At 37.4% G+C, this 17,824-nt stretch overlaps 1 protein-coding gene across 1 annotated transcript in view; it reads left to right on the top strand.

The window, feature by feature from the left end:
• The window catches only part of EYS (eyes shut homolog), a 782,127-nt gene extending 766,688 nt beyond the window's left edge, over positions 1-15,439 (top strand). The window contains exons 47-48 of the mRNA XM_071548512.1: positions 6,313-6,474; positions 13,854-15,439. Of these exons, the coding sequence (XP_071404613.1) occupies positions 6,313-6,474; positions 13,854-15,052 (1,361 nt within the window). The 3' untranslated portion in view covers positions 15,053-15,439. The remainder of the gene's footprint in view (positions 1-6,312; positions 6,475-13,853) is intronic.
• The last annotated feature ends 2,385 nt before the right edge of the window (positions 15,440-17,824 follow it).

Here is a 17,824-nt window from a genome sequence, read left to right as displayed (position 1 = left end):
AGAAATGTCATCATGGGATGTGATGTCCCAATAAAAACTCAGTCATTTACTTACCATTTCCTCCAGGCATCCAATTGAATACAAACAAGGTACAGCCAGCTAACTAGCACTTAGCAGGATGACTGGAACTATTTAGACTTCCTCTATGACCATGAATGATTTGCTGGAAATATGCTTTTTCTTACCTTACTTTGTGAAGGTGTTCACAGTTTGTTAGTTAATGGTGGGAACTGATTTTAAAGGCAAAGGACATAGATTTAAGTGTCTGCATGCGAGTTCAATATATAATTTCACATTATAAACATCTAGTCAATAGAGGCAGTGAAGCTATTTCATTAATAAGAAGCTTTTCTAAATATAGATGCTTAGTGCTGTTTGAGATGCATTGGCATTCAAACTTGTATCCGAAAGCATCCAGACAGGATTCATAGATATGGCACAGGACCTGCTGGATGCCTGGGCATTTCTGAAAAGGCACATAAAGGTAAGGCAATAGATGTTGTAAAAAGTAGGTAGTTAAATTTAAGAAATTGAATGGAGCCTTGGAGGATGGTCTTTCATGAAAATTTGAATCTCTTTATAGCTCTGTTACCTGAGTTGCACAGTGATGTTTTGCCTGAAAACAGACACGGTTACATGGAAATCCATCCCTTTCAACTTACAGCTGCCAACTGCTGCATGTCCTGTGTTTGCTGTTATACCAGCCAGGTCCATGTGGGCGGCCTGGATGCACTACGGCATCTCAGTGGCAGAGGACAAATACGGTTAAGCAACAGAATCCTGGTTTTATGTCATAGTTGACCATAATGGATATTTTCTTGCTTATAAATGATATGTATAGACAGCTAAATGGAAGTTACTTAATGTCACAAGTAATCCCTCCAATTTCATAGTAATCTAGTTCCCAGACAATTTTTTTCATAAACAGCATGCAGAATATCATCTCTGTTATACTCCAGTCCTCCTCAAAGGACATTTGCATTGTTGTCAAACTAAACCCAGTCCAAGATAGAAACTAGAGTAATGAAGTGTTAGATACTTAACTCTTTACAAATTGCTGTATCAGGCTGCCTTGACATACAGTCCTGCCCAATCCCCTAGTCTTTAGACAATCCAGTACCAAAATAGTTTCAATGAGGGAATCTCAAACTGGGTGTTTCTTCTTGCAGGTTATATTTTAAAAGCACCTTAGGAGCATTTCAGTAGCTAGAATAAGCTTACTAGCAAAGCCAGTTATGGATTAAACATTTGTAGATTTTGGTTGTGTCACATTTTCCTAATTGTTTAGTGATTAAGCATTCACTTTCACTATCATAATGCAAATACCTGAACCCATATCTGTCATATCCTCAGAGAATTTTATAATCACTAAGTGATTGGATAGAAGATGGGTTTTTTCCCTCTATTATCTAATCTCTTCCAGGAAATCATTGTTTACTGAAGAATCAGGTTCAGACTTCTGGTCCAAATTATTTCCTAGTACTGAGGTTTCATAGCTGCTCCCACTACAATTTTCTGGCTCAGATGACTTGCTCATAGGCGCTCATTTCTTAGTATGTGTCTTGCTGAAAGACCGAGGTATACTCTTTTGACTTTGACTAGTAATAGCTATTTTAGGCTTTGTAAAACCAGAGATCTCTTTAGGGATTTAGCCATATGCTCCTAGATGTTACATCTTAGATAATTAGGTCTCTAATTAGCTAACAGTAGAGTTACAAATCCACTGCAACAAAACCAAACAGAACTTGACTTACAAAATTGCAGTCTTTTGTTCCAGTATTGCTCAGAATGATAGCCTTAGTCTCTCATCTTCAGTAGCAGCAAAGATCACTAATAGCTGGTCTGCCAAAATTAGATTTCATGAATACATTGTTCTAATAGTTATATTTGAATTGTGTTAAGAATTAATACTCTTGTTAACATGCATGTTAACATATGTTTGTTACTGCACTAAAAGTAGAATTATAATATTTTTTCATATACATAAATTAGTTTATGACAAGTTATGACCAGTTAGCTTCAAAGATTAAATAAGAAGTGATAATTCTATAGAAAAATAATTTCCCTTTAGTTACAACAAAATTAGTATTTTTCTTTTTTTTTCTACATATTTACACAGAAAAAAAGCAATGCCCATGGAATATTAGAAATCTTTGAGCTACAACCTTAGTGATACTGCATTGCATTAAGATGAAGATTTCCATGCAGACATATTTGTAATTGTTTTCTAAGATGAAAAAAACAACTCGCTCTTTCCACTGCTGACTCTCATCAATCAAATTAAACCATTGAAAATTTCTTACTGTAGCATTTAAAGCTTTTGGAGTGTTTGTTAGACCATAGAGATGGGGCTGGTCTCTAGTTTCAAATTTTGCTGAGGAGTCCAAGCAGGAGCTTCCCCTTGCATTGCTTTAGGAGAAGCTTTTAAATGCCCCTTGATTCCACATTTAACTATAGACTGCAGCAGAATCAAGATCCACTTGATATGGACCTGGATCCTGACTCACAGACTGATTTGCAGGCTTAACCTCAGCATCTAGTTTATCACTGTGGAACTAATGTTTCAATTCCCCAAGCTTGGCTATCAGGCTCAGGGACTTGGAAGGCTTAATCAGGCTTCACCAAGTGAAAAATGAGCCAAACATGGCTTTTTCTATGTGCTTTGTTATTCGGTCCCCATTCCTTTGAGCAGTGACTCATATTTTCCATAGCCTTCTTGTTGGAGGCTGGAACATATTGCCCAGAGAGGCTGTGGAGTCTCTCTCACTGTCTGGACACAAGCCTGTGCCATGTGCTCTAGGATGCCACTGCTTAAGCAGGAAGGTTGAACCAGGTGACCCTCTGTGGTCCCTTCAAACTCACCCATTCTGTGTTTCCGTGATTCTGAGCAGCTTCATGAGATAGACATATTCAGCTTAGAAAAGTGAGTCATTAATCAGATACATAAGTATTTGCTTAAATGCCTGTTGTGCTTACAATGCACCTCACAGTGTTGAGCGTTTTAGTGAGTAATGCAGTAGTTACACAGCACAAGTCCTACCAATTTAGCTTATAGGATTGGCAAAGGAATCAATTCACTTTTTAGCAAACAATCTCTCTGGAGTATGCATATGTAACATAGGCACTGCTTTGTGCAAGTTTACCTGAGCTTCTTATTTCCTTCTCAGATGAGAAAAAAAGATTGCTGCCAACAATACAATAGTGAAGTACCTCAGCCTTTGACATGATGTATTAGTTTTGCATATGCCTGCCATAAAAGCAAATAGAAAAGCTTAAATTGTCTTATTCGTCACCTTAAAAGTTTGTCTATCTACAGAAGCAATTTTGCAAGAACGAAATTTCATACTGCTCCCCTCTGTGCACTGTGGTAGAGTGAATGCATTCTGTTCTGAGATATAGGTGCACATTTCCATGTACCTGTCAAGTCAGATTTTATCCATGCGTATAATCAGTACTTGCAGGATCTACAGATAACTTACAAATTAGAAGTCATTCTAGTACTTCCTATAGTTAGTCCTGCTGCATTGTGGCAAAATATGTTGCTTTCTGACACTTGTAAGATACATTTATTAGGAATAACCCCCTCTTTTTAGCATAATGGAAAGATTTGCATCCTAAAAGTTTCATAATGAAGTATATTAAATATTGTATCTGATATCTATAAATCAGAATAAAACCTCCTTACTAAAGCATTCTGACATCTGCTGCTGAAGATGTGGGTGTTATTTTTTAGTACTCTATTTGTAATATAAAACCATGGATTTAATTCTTTCTCTGAATGATACTATAACATCACTTTTTTATCCTTGTTCTCTTTCTTTGCTCCATGGCATTTTATGATGGCAATCTTCCTTTCATATACCTTCCAAAGACAAGCAGTGTAGCATTTCAATCCTACTTATTTTGCTCTCACACTAGTCATTGTCCTGCTTACTCCATAAGCAGTAAAGAATTAACTATATTGACAAAGTGAAACTGAATCTGCCATAAAGACTTTTTGATGCCTCATTGTACACTTTACCTGGGATGACCTTTTAAGCAGCTGCATAATTTAATATGATTGACCACCGTGGCACAGTTCCTCCGTATGAAAGTCTTGCTGCACAAAAAAATTTGCTAAGAGGAGACTGACTTACAGATGATGCATAAATAAACAATGTCTGTGTACCAAATGAATTATTATTGCTCTTTGATTTTTAAATCAGTAGACATCAGTAGAGGGATTATATCTTCAACTACTAATGGAGAGAATTGTCTCTTACCTACTGAAAAAAAATGCCAACACCTAAAAATCCATATGAAATACTAAGTTTATAACTTTTAGTAATTTAAATTACATCATGGAATCTGTTTAGCAAGTTTTATTACTATGTATCTCCCAGGGTAATTTCTATTCTTAAAACTACTTTTATTTCTGTCAACTTTTAAGTACAGATGCCAGGAACTTAACAGTTTTGTCATTATGTAATATATTACTACAGACACTGCCTAGCCTTGATAGCATGCATAACAGCTTAGGTACTTAGGATGGGAGTGACTTGAGAATATATACATAGGTTGAATGACAGCTCATCAAAAGCCTGATTCTGATCATTCATACATTTCATACATCCATTATAATTGATATTCCAGTGATTAAAACTTACTTTCAGACTTACTGAAAATTCGTGACATCACATCCATGCACCTTCCTCAGACATATTAACTGTAATATACCGTGAGAAATTAAAAAAGGTCAGCTCATTCAAGAGGCATCCTTAAACCAGGTTATGCTGGTAACAGGTGGGAGATCTGGATCCTGTATAATGGTGCACCTCTCTGCTGGACACAAGTCCACCAGAACACCTTGAATCCTGAGAGGGGTTGTGAAAAATAGACAAATTACAAAATCTTGCAGCATGCTGGCTGTATTCCACCCTAATAACTAAGGCCCTTCTGCAATAAGCAGTACAAGCTGCAACTGGAGGGCGAGTAGATTCACCAGCAGATGTTATGCAGAAAACTTGTGTGGAAAGACAGAATAAGGTTACCTAGAAATGCACTATGAGGACATATGAAAGGTATATTTCAGTGAAAGCAAGTTACTATAAAACTATGAAATTGGGAGCACCAAAATGAAGAAAAATGTTGGCCTCCTAGAGGAGAAAACAGCATAGCTTCAGCAGGACAACTGAGAAGTGAGGGAGGCAACACTTAGAGTTCAGGCTTTAGTACTGGCATTTAAATAGTAAAAAGGGCTTATCACACAGAAATCTAAATACACCTTGCACATTTAAATAGCTTGATTATTCCAGTGAACACACAAATACAGTAAACTAACAACCACATGATAATGAATTACCTAATAACTAACACAATTACAGAGACTATTTCCAACACCATGTACTGACAGGACATGGGAGGATGGCTTCAAACTGAAAGAGTAGTTTTAGATTAGATGTTAGAAAGGAATTCTTTAGTTTGAGGGTGGTGAGGCAGAGATGCCCCAGCCCTGGGAGTGCTCAAGGCCAGGATGGAGCAACCGGGTCTAGTGGAAGGTGTGCATGCCCATAGCAGAGGGATTGGAACTAGATGATCTTAAAGGTCTCTTCCAAGCCAAAACATTTTATGATCCTATGAGAATTATATCTCAAATATGTAATGCCATTATAGTAGAAAAAACTAGAAATGGTTTCAAGTTACATAAACAGTATAGAAAAGTATAATCCTTTATTAGTTGGCATAAGGAAGTTTAACAAGCCTGATTTTGTGGGGCATATGAACAACTAGCACTGAGAGAAGAGGTAAGACAGAAGGATGAAGTTGTGTATAGTTCAATAGTGTACATTGTATCTTCATAGTAATTGTGTGAGACTGCTCCATTTCACTATAAGATAGTGAATTACCAAACATCTCAGGAGCAATTAATGAACATTCCACTAAAAGGTACATTCTTATGACACACAAAGAAACTCATTAAAAACCCCTCACTATTTTCATCTGTATTTTGAGTAAATAAATGTTTATTCTGACTCCTACAAAAAGATTTGCATTTGAATTTTTGAACTGTGCAAAATTTACGGTTACATGCATTTGAAAATGAATGCTAAGAAGATCATATTTATCTTGCATTAAAACTACAGCCTTAATAGTTACTGAAAATAAGGTCCACAGAGGACAATGGCATTGACTTTTATTCTGTATCTAGGTTATTTTTATTCTTTGGAAAGTGAAGAATTGGAAGTATTATGTACAGAATTTATGAACTATGAATGTAATAATGGAGTCCTCTCAAGGTATCTTTCAGAAGACATTTACTCTTGTATTTTGCAGATATTTCCATTAGTGATGCATCTTTCAGAAGTAATGAATCATCATGGATGTCATTTGCACCCTTTTATATCCGGCACAAGACCCACATCAAACTACAGTTTCAGACTCTGTCTCCAGATGGTATCCTGTTTTACACTGCACAGCAGTTGGGTACTCAGTCAGGTAAAGGTGTTCCAGCTTGCTGGTATCATACACCCAGGGACTTCTTTGAAAAAGGAAAGCAGTACACTGAAGTGGTTCAGGTATTCAGTCTCTGTAAACCACTGTCTCTAGTGACTGGGTTTTATCATAGAATCATAAAATGCTAAAGGGTTGGAATGGACCAACCCTCCTGCTATGTCCAGGGACACCTCCCACTAGACCAGGTTGCTCAAGGCCCTATCCAGCCTGGCTTTGAACACTGCCAGGGTTGGGGCATCTACAACCTCCCTGGGCAACCTGTTCCAGTGTCCAACCACCATCACAGTAAAGAATTTCTTCCTAATATCTAACTTAAATTTCCCCTCTTTCAATTTCTATCCATTATTTCTTGTCCCATCACTACAGTTCCTGATGAGGAGTCCTTCTCTGGCTTCCCTGGAAGCTATGAGGTCTCCATGTAACCTTCTCTTCTCCAGGATGAACAACCCCAACTTTCTCAGACTTTTTTCCTTAGGGAAGGCGCTTCAGTGCGCTTACCAACTTTGTGGCCCTCCTCTGAACTTGCTCCAACAGCTCCATGTCCTTCCTTTCTTGGGGACAGCAGAACCGTACTGTACCGTTGTTTTGAACTGGGAATAATCAAGTTCATAAGAGAAAACATGCAGGACAGAGTTTTGGATCAGTCCACAGCAAGTATTTAGGGAAGTTATGTAATAGTTCAGAAAACCACTTCCCCCTGAAAAGTAACTGTAGCCATCTTTTCAGAAGCCACATTAGGATTCTCAGCCTGGGGGGTTGGCTCGATGTTTAAAAATAACAAAAAACAATATAAAAACTGATCAAACAAGTTAAGTGAAAGCAAACAGACTATGAGAGAACTAATGAGTCTCCTCAGAACTAAAACTTTTTATTACGTAATGTTGAAAAGCTTGTTGGTGCAGAATGCAAAACATGCAATTTCTTCATTTCCCAGTTAGGCAGAACAAAAAATAAATCTAAATAAAATATTTCTATAATTTATTATAAGTTAACATTCCTAAAACTTCATGGCAAGAAAACATAATTTGCCAGTATAAATGTCTTTTAAAATTTAGTCTTTAAGGTGCAAATTTTTTCTAATTACTTTATTAACATAACTAATCTTTATATTGCACTTACATGATGCATTGCACCTTTTTAAACAGAAGCATTATATATCATTTGTAACATCATCTTAGGGCAAATCTTCCACTCGTATTAAGTAGTGTGTTATACAAAATTGGGGCTTTGTATGAAAAAATTACTGAAGTATTGATTATGTATTTTTACATTCCTTTGTTTAAAGCCTAAAAGCTACTTCAATAAACATACTCAGCCACAAATGCATATAAACATACATATGCCCACTGTACTATCTGATTCTGTACACAGATGTTTTAACAGGCTGATAATGCATCATACACTGCTTGTACCTCTTGTTTGCCATGTTGTAATTGCAATCAGTTACAGAGCAGCTGCTTCAAAAAATATATATATGGAGCATCTGTAATATAAATACATGTATTAGCAAAGAGCTCTGTCTTCTACAATGAATCTTTTATAATTCCATCATTTACAGGCCAAATTCTGAGATTCTCGGTGAACTGTTCTCTCCTGCATAAACTATGGCATTACATGGGCCATGAAAAATAGAATAGCAAAAAAATATCTCTCTCAAAAGAATAGTCAGAGGTCATAAATGTAGCTAGCATATAATGAAATTAAGCATATTTTGAAAGAATCAAAGACAGTGCTAAGTCTGTTTAACTTGGGCCAGGAGTGGTTTCTCACAAGCATGCCCTCATTCTATTGCCATTCATGCATGTTTGCACAGGAAGGAATATTTTGTTTCAATCACTTTCTAGAATTATATCAATTTCATTTCAAAATAAAAAACATCTTATATAGAGTAATTTCTTTACAAAGTTCCTACTTCCACTTTCACTGTCCTGATGTTTTGAAAGGTTCAGGAAAAGCTAATCGGCTGGCTCTTTATATCTGCCTACATATAATCCTGTCAAATCCAGACAGAACTAGACTGATGAAAGACTCTGAAGTATTCTTAGCAGCCAGCAGAGGAGAAAGAGCTTTCTGCTGGGGATTAGTTTAGAAAGCACTTTAAAAAAGCCTTTTCTTCTATACAGTTGTGTAAGATGTAAAAAACTGATTGCTGAAATCACAGGATTTTGTTTCTAAAAGTCCTTTTTAACAGGAAATAATTAGAACACTTTTTTCCTGACTAGGCAATGCATTTTTTTTAAATGATCTCTACTACCCAGCTAATGTAGCAAAGATACTGAGTGGCATGTTGTACATTGGATTGGCATGTCAACCATGTAAACACTACACTGGAACTTTCCCTTCAGGGGCAGGCCCTGCCAATAATCCTGCCATCATTAGAAATAAAATCAGATCTTTAGTAGGTAAAGAAATAAACATGAGACTTCTGTTCAGACACTTCCTTCTGGCTTTGCTCTTTTCAAGAACATTTCAGAACCTTCTAAAAAGGGGTGGGCGGGTTGCTAAGTCTCCTTATTCAAAAGTTGATCTGCTGGTTTCAGCCTCTGTTCCTCTAACTATATCATTACTTCAGTACATACATTGAAACATCTGGCAAAAGGGCATATAATGGAAAACATCCTATGAATCTTTTAGCAGAATTTCCTTTTATTCTGTCAGTCACCCATTTTGTTGCTTTGTCAGCTCTTTCTGAATATCATGAATTTAAGTCTGATAGTATTGGTTTCTGCAACCCTAAGAAAATAATTTTCAAAGTTTGGGAAAATTTACATGGATAGCTATAAAAATAATAAACTGGGGGAAAAGCCCAACCCAACAACTGAGTTGTGTGCATTTTAGTTCAGAAACCTGCAGATAGAATGACAAAGGGAATTTTTGCTCCTCTTTGATTGTTATATGCACTACTTCTGGGTAAAGTCTCTGTAAACATTACAGCATTCATGTGGAGTCCAGCACAGTGTCAGTAGAAGGCCACCCACTTCACATTTTCTCAAGGGCAGTGTACCCTATTTCTACCAATGAAAGTGTGAAACTCTTAATGATTAAACAGCCGTTAATTCAGACAGGGCTTGCTTGATGCCCACCAAGCGCTGTATATGCAGTTCATTTACGTAGCAAACACTCTCTATACTTGGTTTTTTGTTGAGTCATAGAATTACTGAACATTTTACATTTGTTTGAAAAGGTGGAATATGCTGTATAGTGCCTGCATTATTCCAGAGTTCAGGCCAGGGTGATGGAAAGGGTGATGTCTTCCCCCATGAGATGAGAAAAAACAGTTATGCTGGGTGACTAAGAATGAAGTCAGGTTAATAAACAGAATGGGATGACTCATGCTAACTTAACACTCAACATTTGCAACAGCATTTCTCTGTCTCTCTTTAACCAGATTGTGTTACCTTATCTGGTTTGAAAAACCTCACAATTTTAATTCCTGATATTTAAGGCATTTCTGTTTATAAGCCTATAACATGAAATTAAGAGAAGCCAGTATAGGTGTGTGATGTCTGTGTGGATTTATAAAACATTGTTTATGGTGAAAACTGAATCATGGAAGTGGGCTAAAATCTTTTGGAAATATTTAAAATTTCTAGAATACCAATGAGGCAGGGGTGTTGTTTTCCTAATTAGAAACAAACTGATTATCCACCTACTTTTAAAACAGGAATTGAAAAGTGGTTAAGTCTTCTCTCTTGGCAGTCATGTTTCCTTAGCTGACAGGGACATAATTTCTGCTTTGTTAATACTTTTGGGATCATTTGTAGGGATTGAATTAGCAGTGTAGGAAGCAGAACTGCCAGGCAGAACACACATCCCCACTGTTCTGAAATCAGTTGCATATGAAGTGTTGCTACCCATTTGCCATTGGCAAGCAAGACAAAACAGGCTGGCAAATTAAGACTGGTCAGTGAAGGTGGCTCCTTCTAGCTGCTGAAATGTGCCAGGGTGACACTGGTGACTAAAGGAAACAGTCTCTTCACCAAGCAGAGACATGTTTTTGAAAGGTGAGACTGAATTGTGTAACCTACAAATAGGTAACTACATGCATGAACATCACTGTCTGCATGGTTGCTCTGGATCCTAGCTCTGGGATGGTGCTCCAAGTTGAAGCTAAAATCTACCTATGGCCAAGGTGACTTTCCACATGGTTTGAGAAATTGACAGGCTTGACTTGAACCTGTTCTCAGTCTTGCATTAGCTGTGAGATGGGTTTCTATACATGGAGTAGAATAATTTGTAATAACCCATGAAAGCATATCCATGGGAAGCTCCTGCAAGTGTGCATTAGGGGCACTGGCTATGGTATGGTCCTCCCTAGACAAAAGACCAAGTTGCAACAGGCTACTATAACCTGTAACTTGACTGATACCTATCTGTGCACTTAGATCAGGGCAAAGACTAAGTTAAGGTTAACAAACCTAAAGGAAGGCAGTAAAAGACAGAGAGTAAACTCAGGACAACAAACATCAACCATGTTGACGTATTACCAGCTAGCAACTGCAGCAGAGGCTGCAGAAGGCTGGGAATAAGGCTCACCTCTTCTCTGTCCTTCATTCCCTTGTTCTACCCATTTATAGCCCTTCCACTTCTTTCTTTGCTTTCTCTCCTTGGCCCTGAGCCTTATTCTGGCTACTGGAAATGCTCAGGAGACCAGTCGTGAAAGACAGCTACTGGTCAGTTAGGTTTCCCCTCATGTGGCCACCACAGTGTGTCACCTTCCTTGGCCACAGTGTAGCCATTCGGCTGGAGGCTGACGTGGCTATTTCAACCCATTTAGAGAACAATTTTACCCCTTGAAGGAAACATAAGGGGTCACAGTGTAACAGGACATGGAAAATCCTTCAGCAGAGCAGGATGGGAGGAAAATTGTGAAGATAGGTTTGAGAAATTATCAAACTGAAATAGCGAAAAACCTCTTTGCTTCTTGGTCTCCTATGCTGAGATGAAGAAAACAGTGGCAAGAATGCTGTTTGCTTAAAATAGTGATGCAATTCCTATTATGACATAGGCCTGCAGAGGCCTCAGCTGTCTAAACTCATCCATCAGGACAGGGAAGATGGAGGTCCTTGTTGAAAATGTTGCTGGTTGCTAAAGTGAAGAGGAACAAAGACAAGCCCATAATTTGGTTTTACTTTGAGAGGAAATGTCTTAGACAATGAACACACAACAATTTACATTAGAGTCCTAAAATTTTTTCAGCCAGTTGTCCCTGAGTAGTACCTATGACATTATAAACTTCATGGAGAAATACTGAGCTGAACCCTGGAATCAATGTCCAGATCCTAAAATTTAACTCAACACTCTGCTGTTCTTGCCAAAGACTAAAATGGCAAGGCATCTGTTAAAAGAGGGTGTCTAATCAGGGGAATAAGAACGTGCCTTAAAGAGCCTCAGAAGAGTTGAAATTGGAAAGTGTAATTTTTTTGTTAACAAGTAGCAGAAAAAAAGTTACTCCACTTTGAAGCAAGGCTCCAAATTTGTGCCAGAACACAGTACTCAGTCATAACCTCTTTACACTGTAGACAGCATATTCAGTAAAACTGATTTGCTCTTGTAATAAGACTAAATAAGGTTCCAAAACAGAGAAATCATTGTCAAATGTCCAAAGCTACCAAAAAAACCTTCCCTGCAGGCCAGGAAATCTTGGAGACTTTCCAGCTTCTCCAGCTCTTGATTACAGGTCAGATGCAAAAGCAACCCTGGTCAGTTTCCCTTATTCCTAGATCTCAAAAAATGAGTACTTGTGTCCTTTTGCAAGTCTGCATGTTTGGGTAGGAGAGGAGATTGAATGTTGCCAAAGAGATAGTTCAGAAGTTTTTCCTGATGCTCCTTTCTTACCCTAGGATTAAGGTCCTGATAAAAGAAATAGGTTAAGTAATTTATGTACATTGCTGAAACAAAGGGAGATGAGTGCATTCAATTACACATTAAAAAATAAAGAAAGCTTAAAGCCACATCACTAAGCAGGAGAAACCACAAATGAAGAGAACTGTATTAATTTTCTGAAAAAAAACAGAACCAAACAAGTTACTCAAAAAACCCACTAAACACAGGGAAGTAAAAGAGATCATCACAACCAGAACTAGCAAGGAAGTGCTCTGCCATCACTGGAGTTAAAACAATGAAGAGCTTTCTTGTTCTTCTCATGAGGGTCTGATGGAGGTAAGGTGAAGCACAAAGCATGTGCTCTACAGCCACTAATATAAGTGAAACATCTCCACCCTGCCTGAGTAAGAACCTGAACAATTCCTGAAAAGGGAGGTACAATTTTAGCAGTAAATTAAACCTTTCATTTTTAACTATACTAGAGGGAATGTAATTTAAGGATCAGAAATACTCAAAAATTAAACAGCCATGAAAGCAAACTTCATCATTCTACTAACAGGGTCACTCTTAAAAACGTTGAATCTTTAAGGAAATTGAACTGGTAACTATTAGGAGAAAAAGTTTACATTCAAATTTAACAAACTTTTTTACCAATTTAATTGATAAATTGATAATTGATAATTAATGCCTACTATTTCCAAAAGTAACATAAAGCTAAATTGCATAGGCAAATATTAGAAAGTTTGAAAACACAGCTTTCATTTGCATACTTTTCTGCTGCCGTCTTCTGCCTTCCCATCACTTTCCGCTATTACTCTAGTATGACTCTTACAAACTTTACTTCCAGCTCCCATTTCCTAACCTTCCTCCACTTTTCTTCTTCACATTTTTAAGTACAGTTAAAAGGGTATTCTCTCTCCTTTTACATTGCCTGCAGGGCCAGAAACACTGACAGTACAAGAAAACTCTCTCCTAATACTTCCTGTCATGGAGCCCTCAAGAATAATAATTCAGTAAAAAGCTTATCTGTTCCTACAGCTCTCAGAATATTAAACCCAAAAAATTCCTGTTGTGAAAAGGAGCTTCATGTAAAGCCGAGTATGTCTGCTGCAGACTCACCTTCAGTGCATTAAACTCACAAATCCATCGAGCCTTTATTCACCACATGGATTTTGAGAGTATTTCTGCCTTTGTAGCTTGGTCAAAACTTGATTTTCAGTGGGAAAAATACCAACTCACATTTCCTGGATTCTAATGTGATCCCATTTCCTCCTGCCTCGCATGGTCTCTGCATAAATGCAGAGCTTTGCAGAAGGTTGGACATTTTACTTCGAAGCAAACAGGAGCTCAGTTTCCAGCCATGAAAAAAATCAAACCCTAGAGCAGCTCATCAGGGAACATTTCCTGTTGTGTGATTTAGATGTGATGATCATAGTACATGGAAGTGCAGGTAGGAAAGCATTGAGATTACTAATATGCCGTTCTTCAGTGCAAGACCTCTAGAAATTAAAAATCTTTTATACTGTTTTTTACAGGTGACTTTTTATGTATATCATTAGTAAACGGATTTACACAGTTACGCTACAATCTTGGAGACAAGACAGTCATCCTACAGACCCCTCAGAAGGTCCATGCAAATGGAAATACATGGCACTCACTCAAAGCAGGAAGAGTCGGCAATGAGGGCTACCTGGACCTGGATGGTATCAACGTTACTCAAAAAGCTAGTCTGGGAATGAATGCACTGGACACACACACAGATTTTTTTGTTGGAGGAGTGTCCTCCTTAAACCTTGTTAATTCAATGGCAATAGAAAATGAACCCACAGGTTTCACTGGTTGCATTCGAGAAATTGTTATAAACAACAGGGAACTCAAACTTACTGCAAGTGATGCCAAAGGTGGAGCAAATGTTGGTGACTGTGATGGAACAGTTTGTGGGTACACAGTGTGCAAAAACAGTGGAACATGTCAAGTTGAAAACTCAGGCTTTTCTTGTTCCTGCCCACAAGAGTGGACAGGGACCACATGCGAACAATCCATTCACTGTTCACAAAACATGTGTGGGTCTCAAGCACTCTGTATTCCTCAACCTTCTTCATTTTCATATACTTGTCTGTGCGCACTAGGCTGGTCAGGCAAGTACTGCAATAACAAAATCAAATTTTATATAGCAAAGTTTGTTGGCAACTCCTACATTAAATACACAGATCCTTATTACAGAAAAAGAGACCTTCAGTACAGCCGCATTTCTTTAAATTTTACTACCAGTCAAACTGAAGGCTTAATAGTATGGATGGGAAAAAGTGAAGATGAAGATAATGACTTCCTTGCCATTGGTATTGCCAATGGAACATTAAAAGTTGTGATTAATCTTGGAGAAAGAATCTCTGTTCCTCTAATGCATAGCAAGTACTTCACATGTTGTGATGGAAGATGGCATTTTGTTACTGTAGTTCAAAATCAAACTTGTATTAAGGTATACCTTGATGAGGAACTAATTCTCTTTGAAGACATTGATCCACAAAGAAAATACACTGCTTTAAACTATGGTGGCATTTGTTATTTTGGTGGGTTTGAAATTGGCAGGAAAGTCAATATAATCACTACAGGGCTTTTTCAGAAGGAATTCACTGGCAAAATTAAAGATGTTGTGCTCTTCCAAGATTCTAAGAAGATTCAGCTAATGAAAGCAGAAGGGTACAATGTTTATGATGGAAATTCTGAAAATTAAATTGTTCTCAATTCTTTAAAACTGATAAACTTCCTTTTCCTCCTGTTTCTTGTGTTAGTTGGCAGCATAATGCTCAGGAACCAACAGAAGAAAAGTTTCATTTAAAAAAAGTAATTAGGGACCATTTATGTTGAGTATTAATAGACATAAAATGTACTCAGACATTTTACTCCTAAAATTACTTATAGTATTTATCATTTACTTTAAAGTAACAGGAAAGTCTGCAGGGTTTTTTTAATAGTTTTGTAAACAAATAAATAGTAAATAGCTTGTAGAGCCAATCATCATTCAAGTGTTTTTTATGGCTTTATGAGAACAAATGACTGTTACCTGTTTCTCCAACTCCTACATTTTACTAGTGCTTCTCTTATAATTGTATAATATTAAGGTCAGAAGTAAAAATTGAAATTGGGCGGGGGGGGGAAGGGGCAGAGAGGAAAGGTTTATTTGGGGCAAAAAGCACATGTTTATTTTAAAGAGAAATTTTTAAATCATAACAGCTGTAACTACTTGTTAAGCCCACAAAAACCCTAATTAGGTAACAAAGTTCTTCCTCCCTTCTGAGTCTCTGTCCATCCCATATGCATTTATGTAAAAGGATAGAACTTGGCATGAACACAGGCTTAAATTATTACACTTAAAGAAGAACGATTTTAAGAGCAGAGAGAGATCACTTGAGAGATAAAAAAAGTCTGCGGGTTTTCTCCAGTAGAGGTCTCCTCTCTGACTACATGAAAGCTTTTTGCTTTAACGATTCATAACTGGAATGTGGCAACGTGGCGTTCTGCCTACAAGTAACTTCTATTCCTAAGAGCTTAAAATTAGAAACTTCAAGAACTGCTTTGTTTTAGCTATACCTTTCTGGTTTATAAGACCCTAAATGAGATTTCAAAATTTTACTAGACAACAGTTTTGGTCATAGTAAACTGAATTTCTCTGACTATATTTTTCATTAATTTATAATCTGAGAAGTAAACAGAGCTCTTCATACATAAATGCAAAAATTCTAATCCTTCTGAAAAAGTTCAGTTACATCCTGCTTCAGGAAGCAACGACAAAAAAAATCAAGTTCTCTAATGCGCTTAAACCAATGATCTATTTACATTTCTCCTTTGACTGCTGGGTTACTATATAAATAAAATGCTTAAGTAAAAATAATAGTGATTTGTTTCCTATCTTTTTCATTTTTCTGTTGCTAAAAAGCACATAATAAACCACTATGTCCTTGCATGGGAATTCTCCAAATACAAGTCTTCAGCATGTACCTATCAGAAACAAGTAACTATTCTTGGGGGAAGGGAGGTGAGGGTAGGGTGTGTGTTTATCTTTCCGTAAAGCAGATATGGAGCAGAGACAGTAAGTACCTAAAACTAGGTGACATACAAGTGTTTCCACACAGCCGTTTTTACTGGGTAGCCATGAATGTTAACAGGTGACTTCAAGACAATCAAACTGCACAGCAGTAACACAACTACCCTGAGGTGTTTTTTATTAAGCATCTGCAAACATCTTTGTGAGGTTCTTTCTTTCTTCTACAGCTGCTCTGAGCCCTCAAGTGATCAGACTGATGAAACAGAGCTTCTTCAACTCTTTCTAAGCAGCTCATGAAGCCCACTTGGCATTTGAGTTGTACTCAGATTGTTATCTTCCAGTTTCTCTAAGTAGGGCCTTTTATCACCATGTGAGCCTGGAGGGGTGGGGCATATTTAGGGTTAGTCCTGTTCTCTCTAGGGCTCCTGGTGTACTGCCAGTTCCTCAGCAGTGCACACTGCCTTTTGTGATCTGAGCAGTGAGCCAAGGTAAAACAACGAACAAGTAATGGGAGCACTTTCAGCTACCAAAAGTGTTGGAAGGAGAGTGACTGAAGGCAATAGAGAAGATAAAATCCTTTATTCCTGTAGTAACAGGATTTATTCCCATTACACTAACTCAGATCCTAGGAACATGTCCTGGCGACTGTTGCTTTTAGTTAAACACTTGGCAAAACTCTCCCTTCAAGAGCTGTTTTACTGCAGCTCTCAGTAAGTTCTACATACACAAGGCAGGTAGTTAAGCACTCAGAAGTCTTGGAAAATCTTTACATATTCTTTCCAAACCAATTATTTCTGGTAGTACTGGCAGAAAGCATTCCCATCCCTTCTGTCCAGGCAGTTGCAATTTTCACTGCTGCCAGTTTATTTTCAAAGCACAGATGGATATGCATGTGAGAGGTGGATCACCAGCGGACCGGGAGCAGAGCACTTCTGAACAGGTCAAAAGAAAATCTTTACATGCAGAGCAGCCAATTTAAAACTTACTTCGAAAACAAAAACAATGCTTAGGTGAACTTCTGCACCTACAGAACTCTCATGTAAATATTTAAACAACACAACACATGCATAATATTACCAGATATATTCAATGGCATTACTGATATACAGACCGTGGAATTCATTTGGAAAAGACAAATTTATCATGCTATAAAAATGTTTAATCATTGCTTTTAGTTACTAACAAACTGAGGATTTTTGTTAGACTAGTCTTCTCAACTATAAGCCTAAAACCCATCACTTAATAAAAGCCTAACAGCTCCTTTATTCTGTGCAAGATTTTTAATTTTAATCAATTTGACCTTGAAGCTACCTGCAAGGTATCCAAGTAAAATTTTACCTTAAAATACATTCATAATTACAACTAATAATTAGGGTGTTGTTAAACTGGGAAGACCTTTCTGGAAAGAAGAGGTTTTTCTACAGCAAAGTGAAAAATGTGATGTCAGCAGCATAGTAAAAG

Source organism: Pithys albifrons, chromosome 2 (assembly GCF_047495875.1).
Source record: "Pithys albifrons albifrons isolate INPA30051 chromosome 2, PitAlb_v1, whole genome shotgun sequence".
In the NCBI taxonomy this organism is placed as follows: Eukaryota; Metazoa; Chordata; class Aves; order Passeriformes; family Thamnophilidae; genus Pithys; species Pithys albifrons.
Note: the sequence above shows the minus strand (reverse complement) of the source record. Positions and strands in the feature narration are given on the sequence as shown.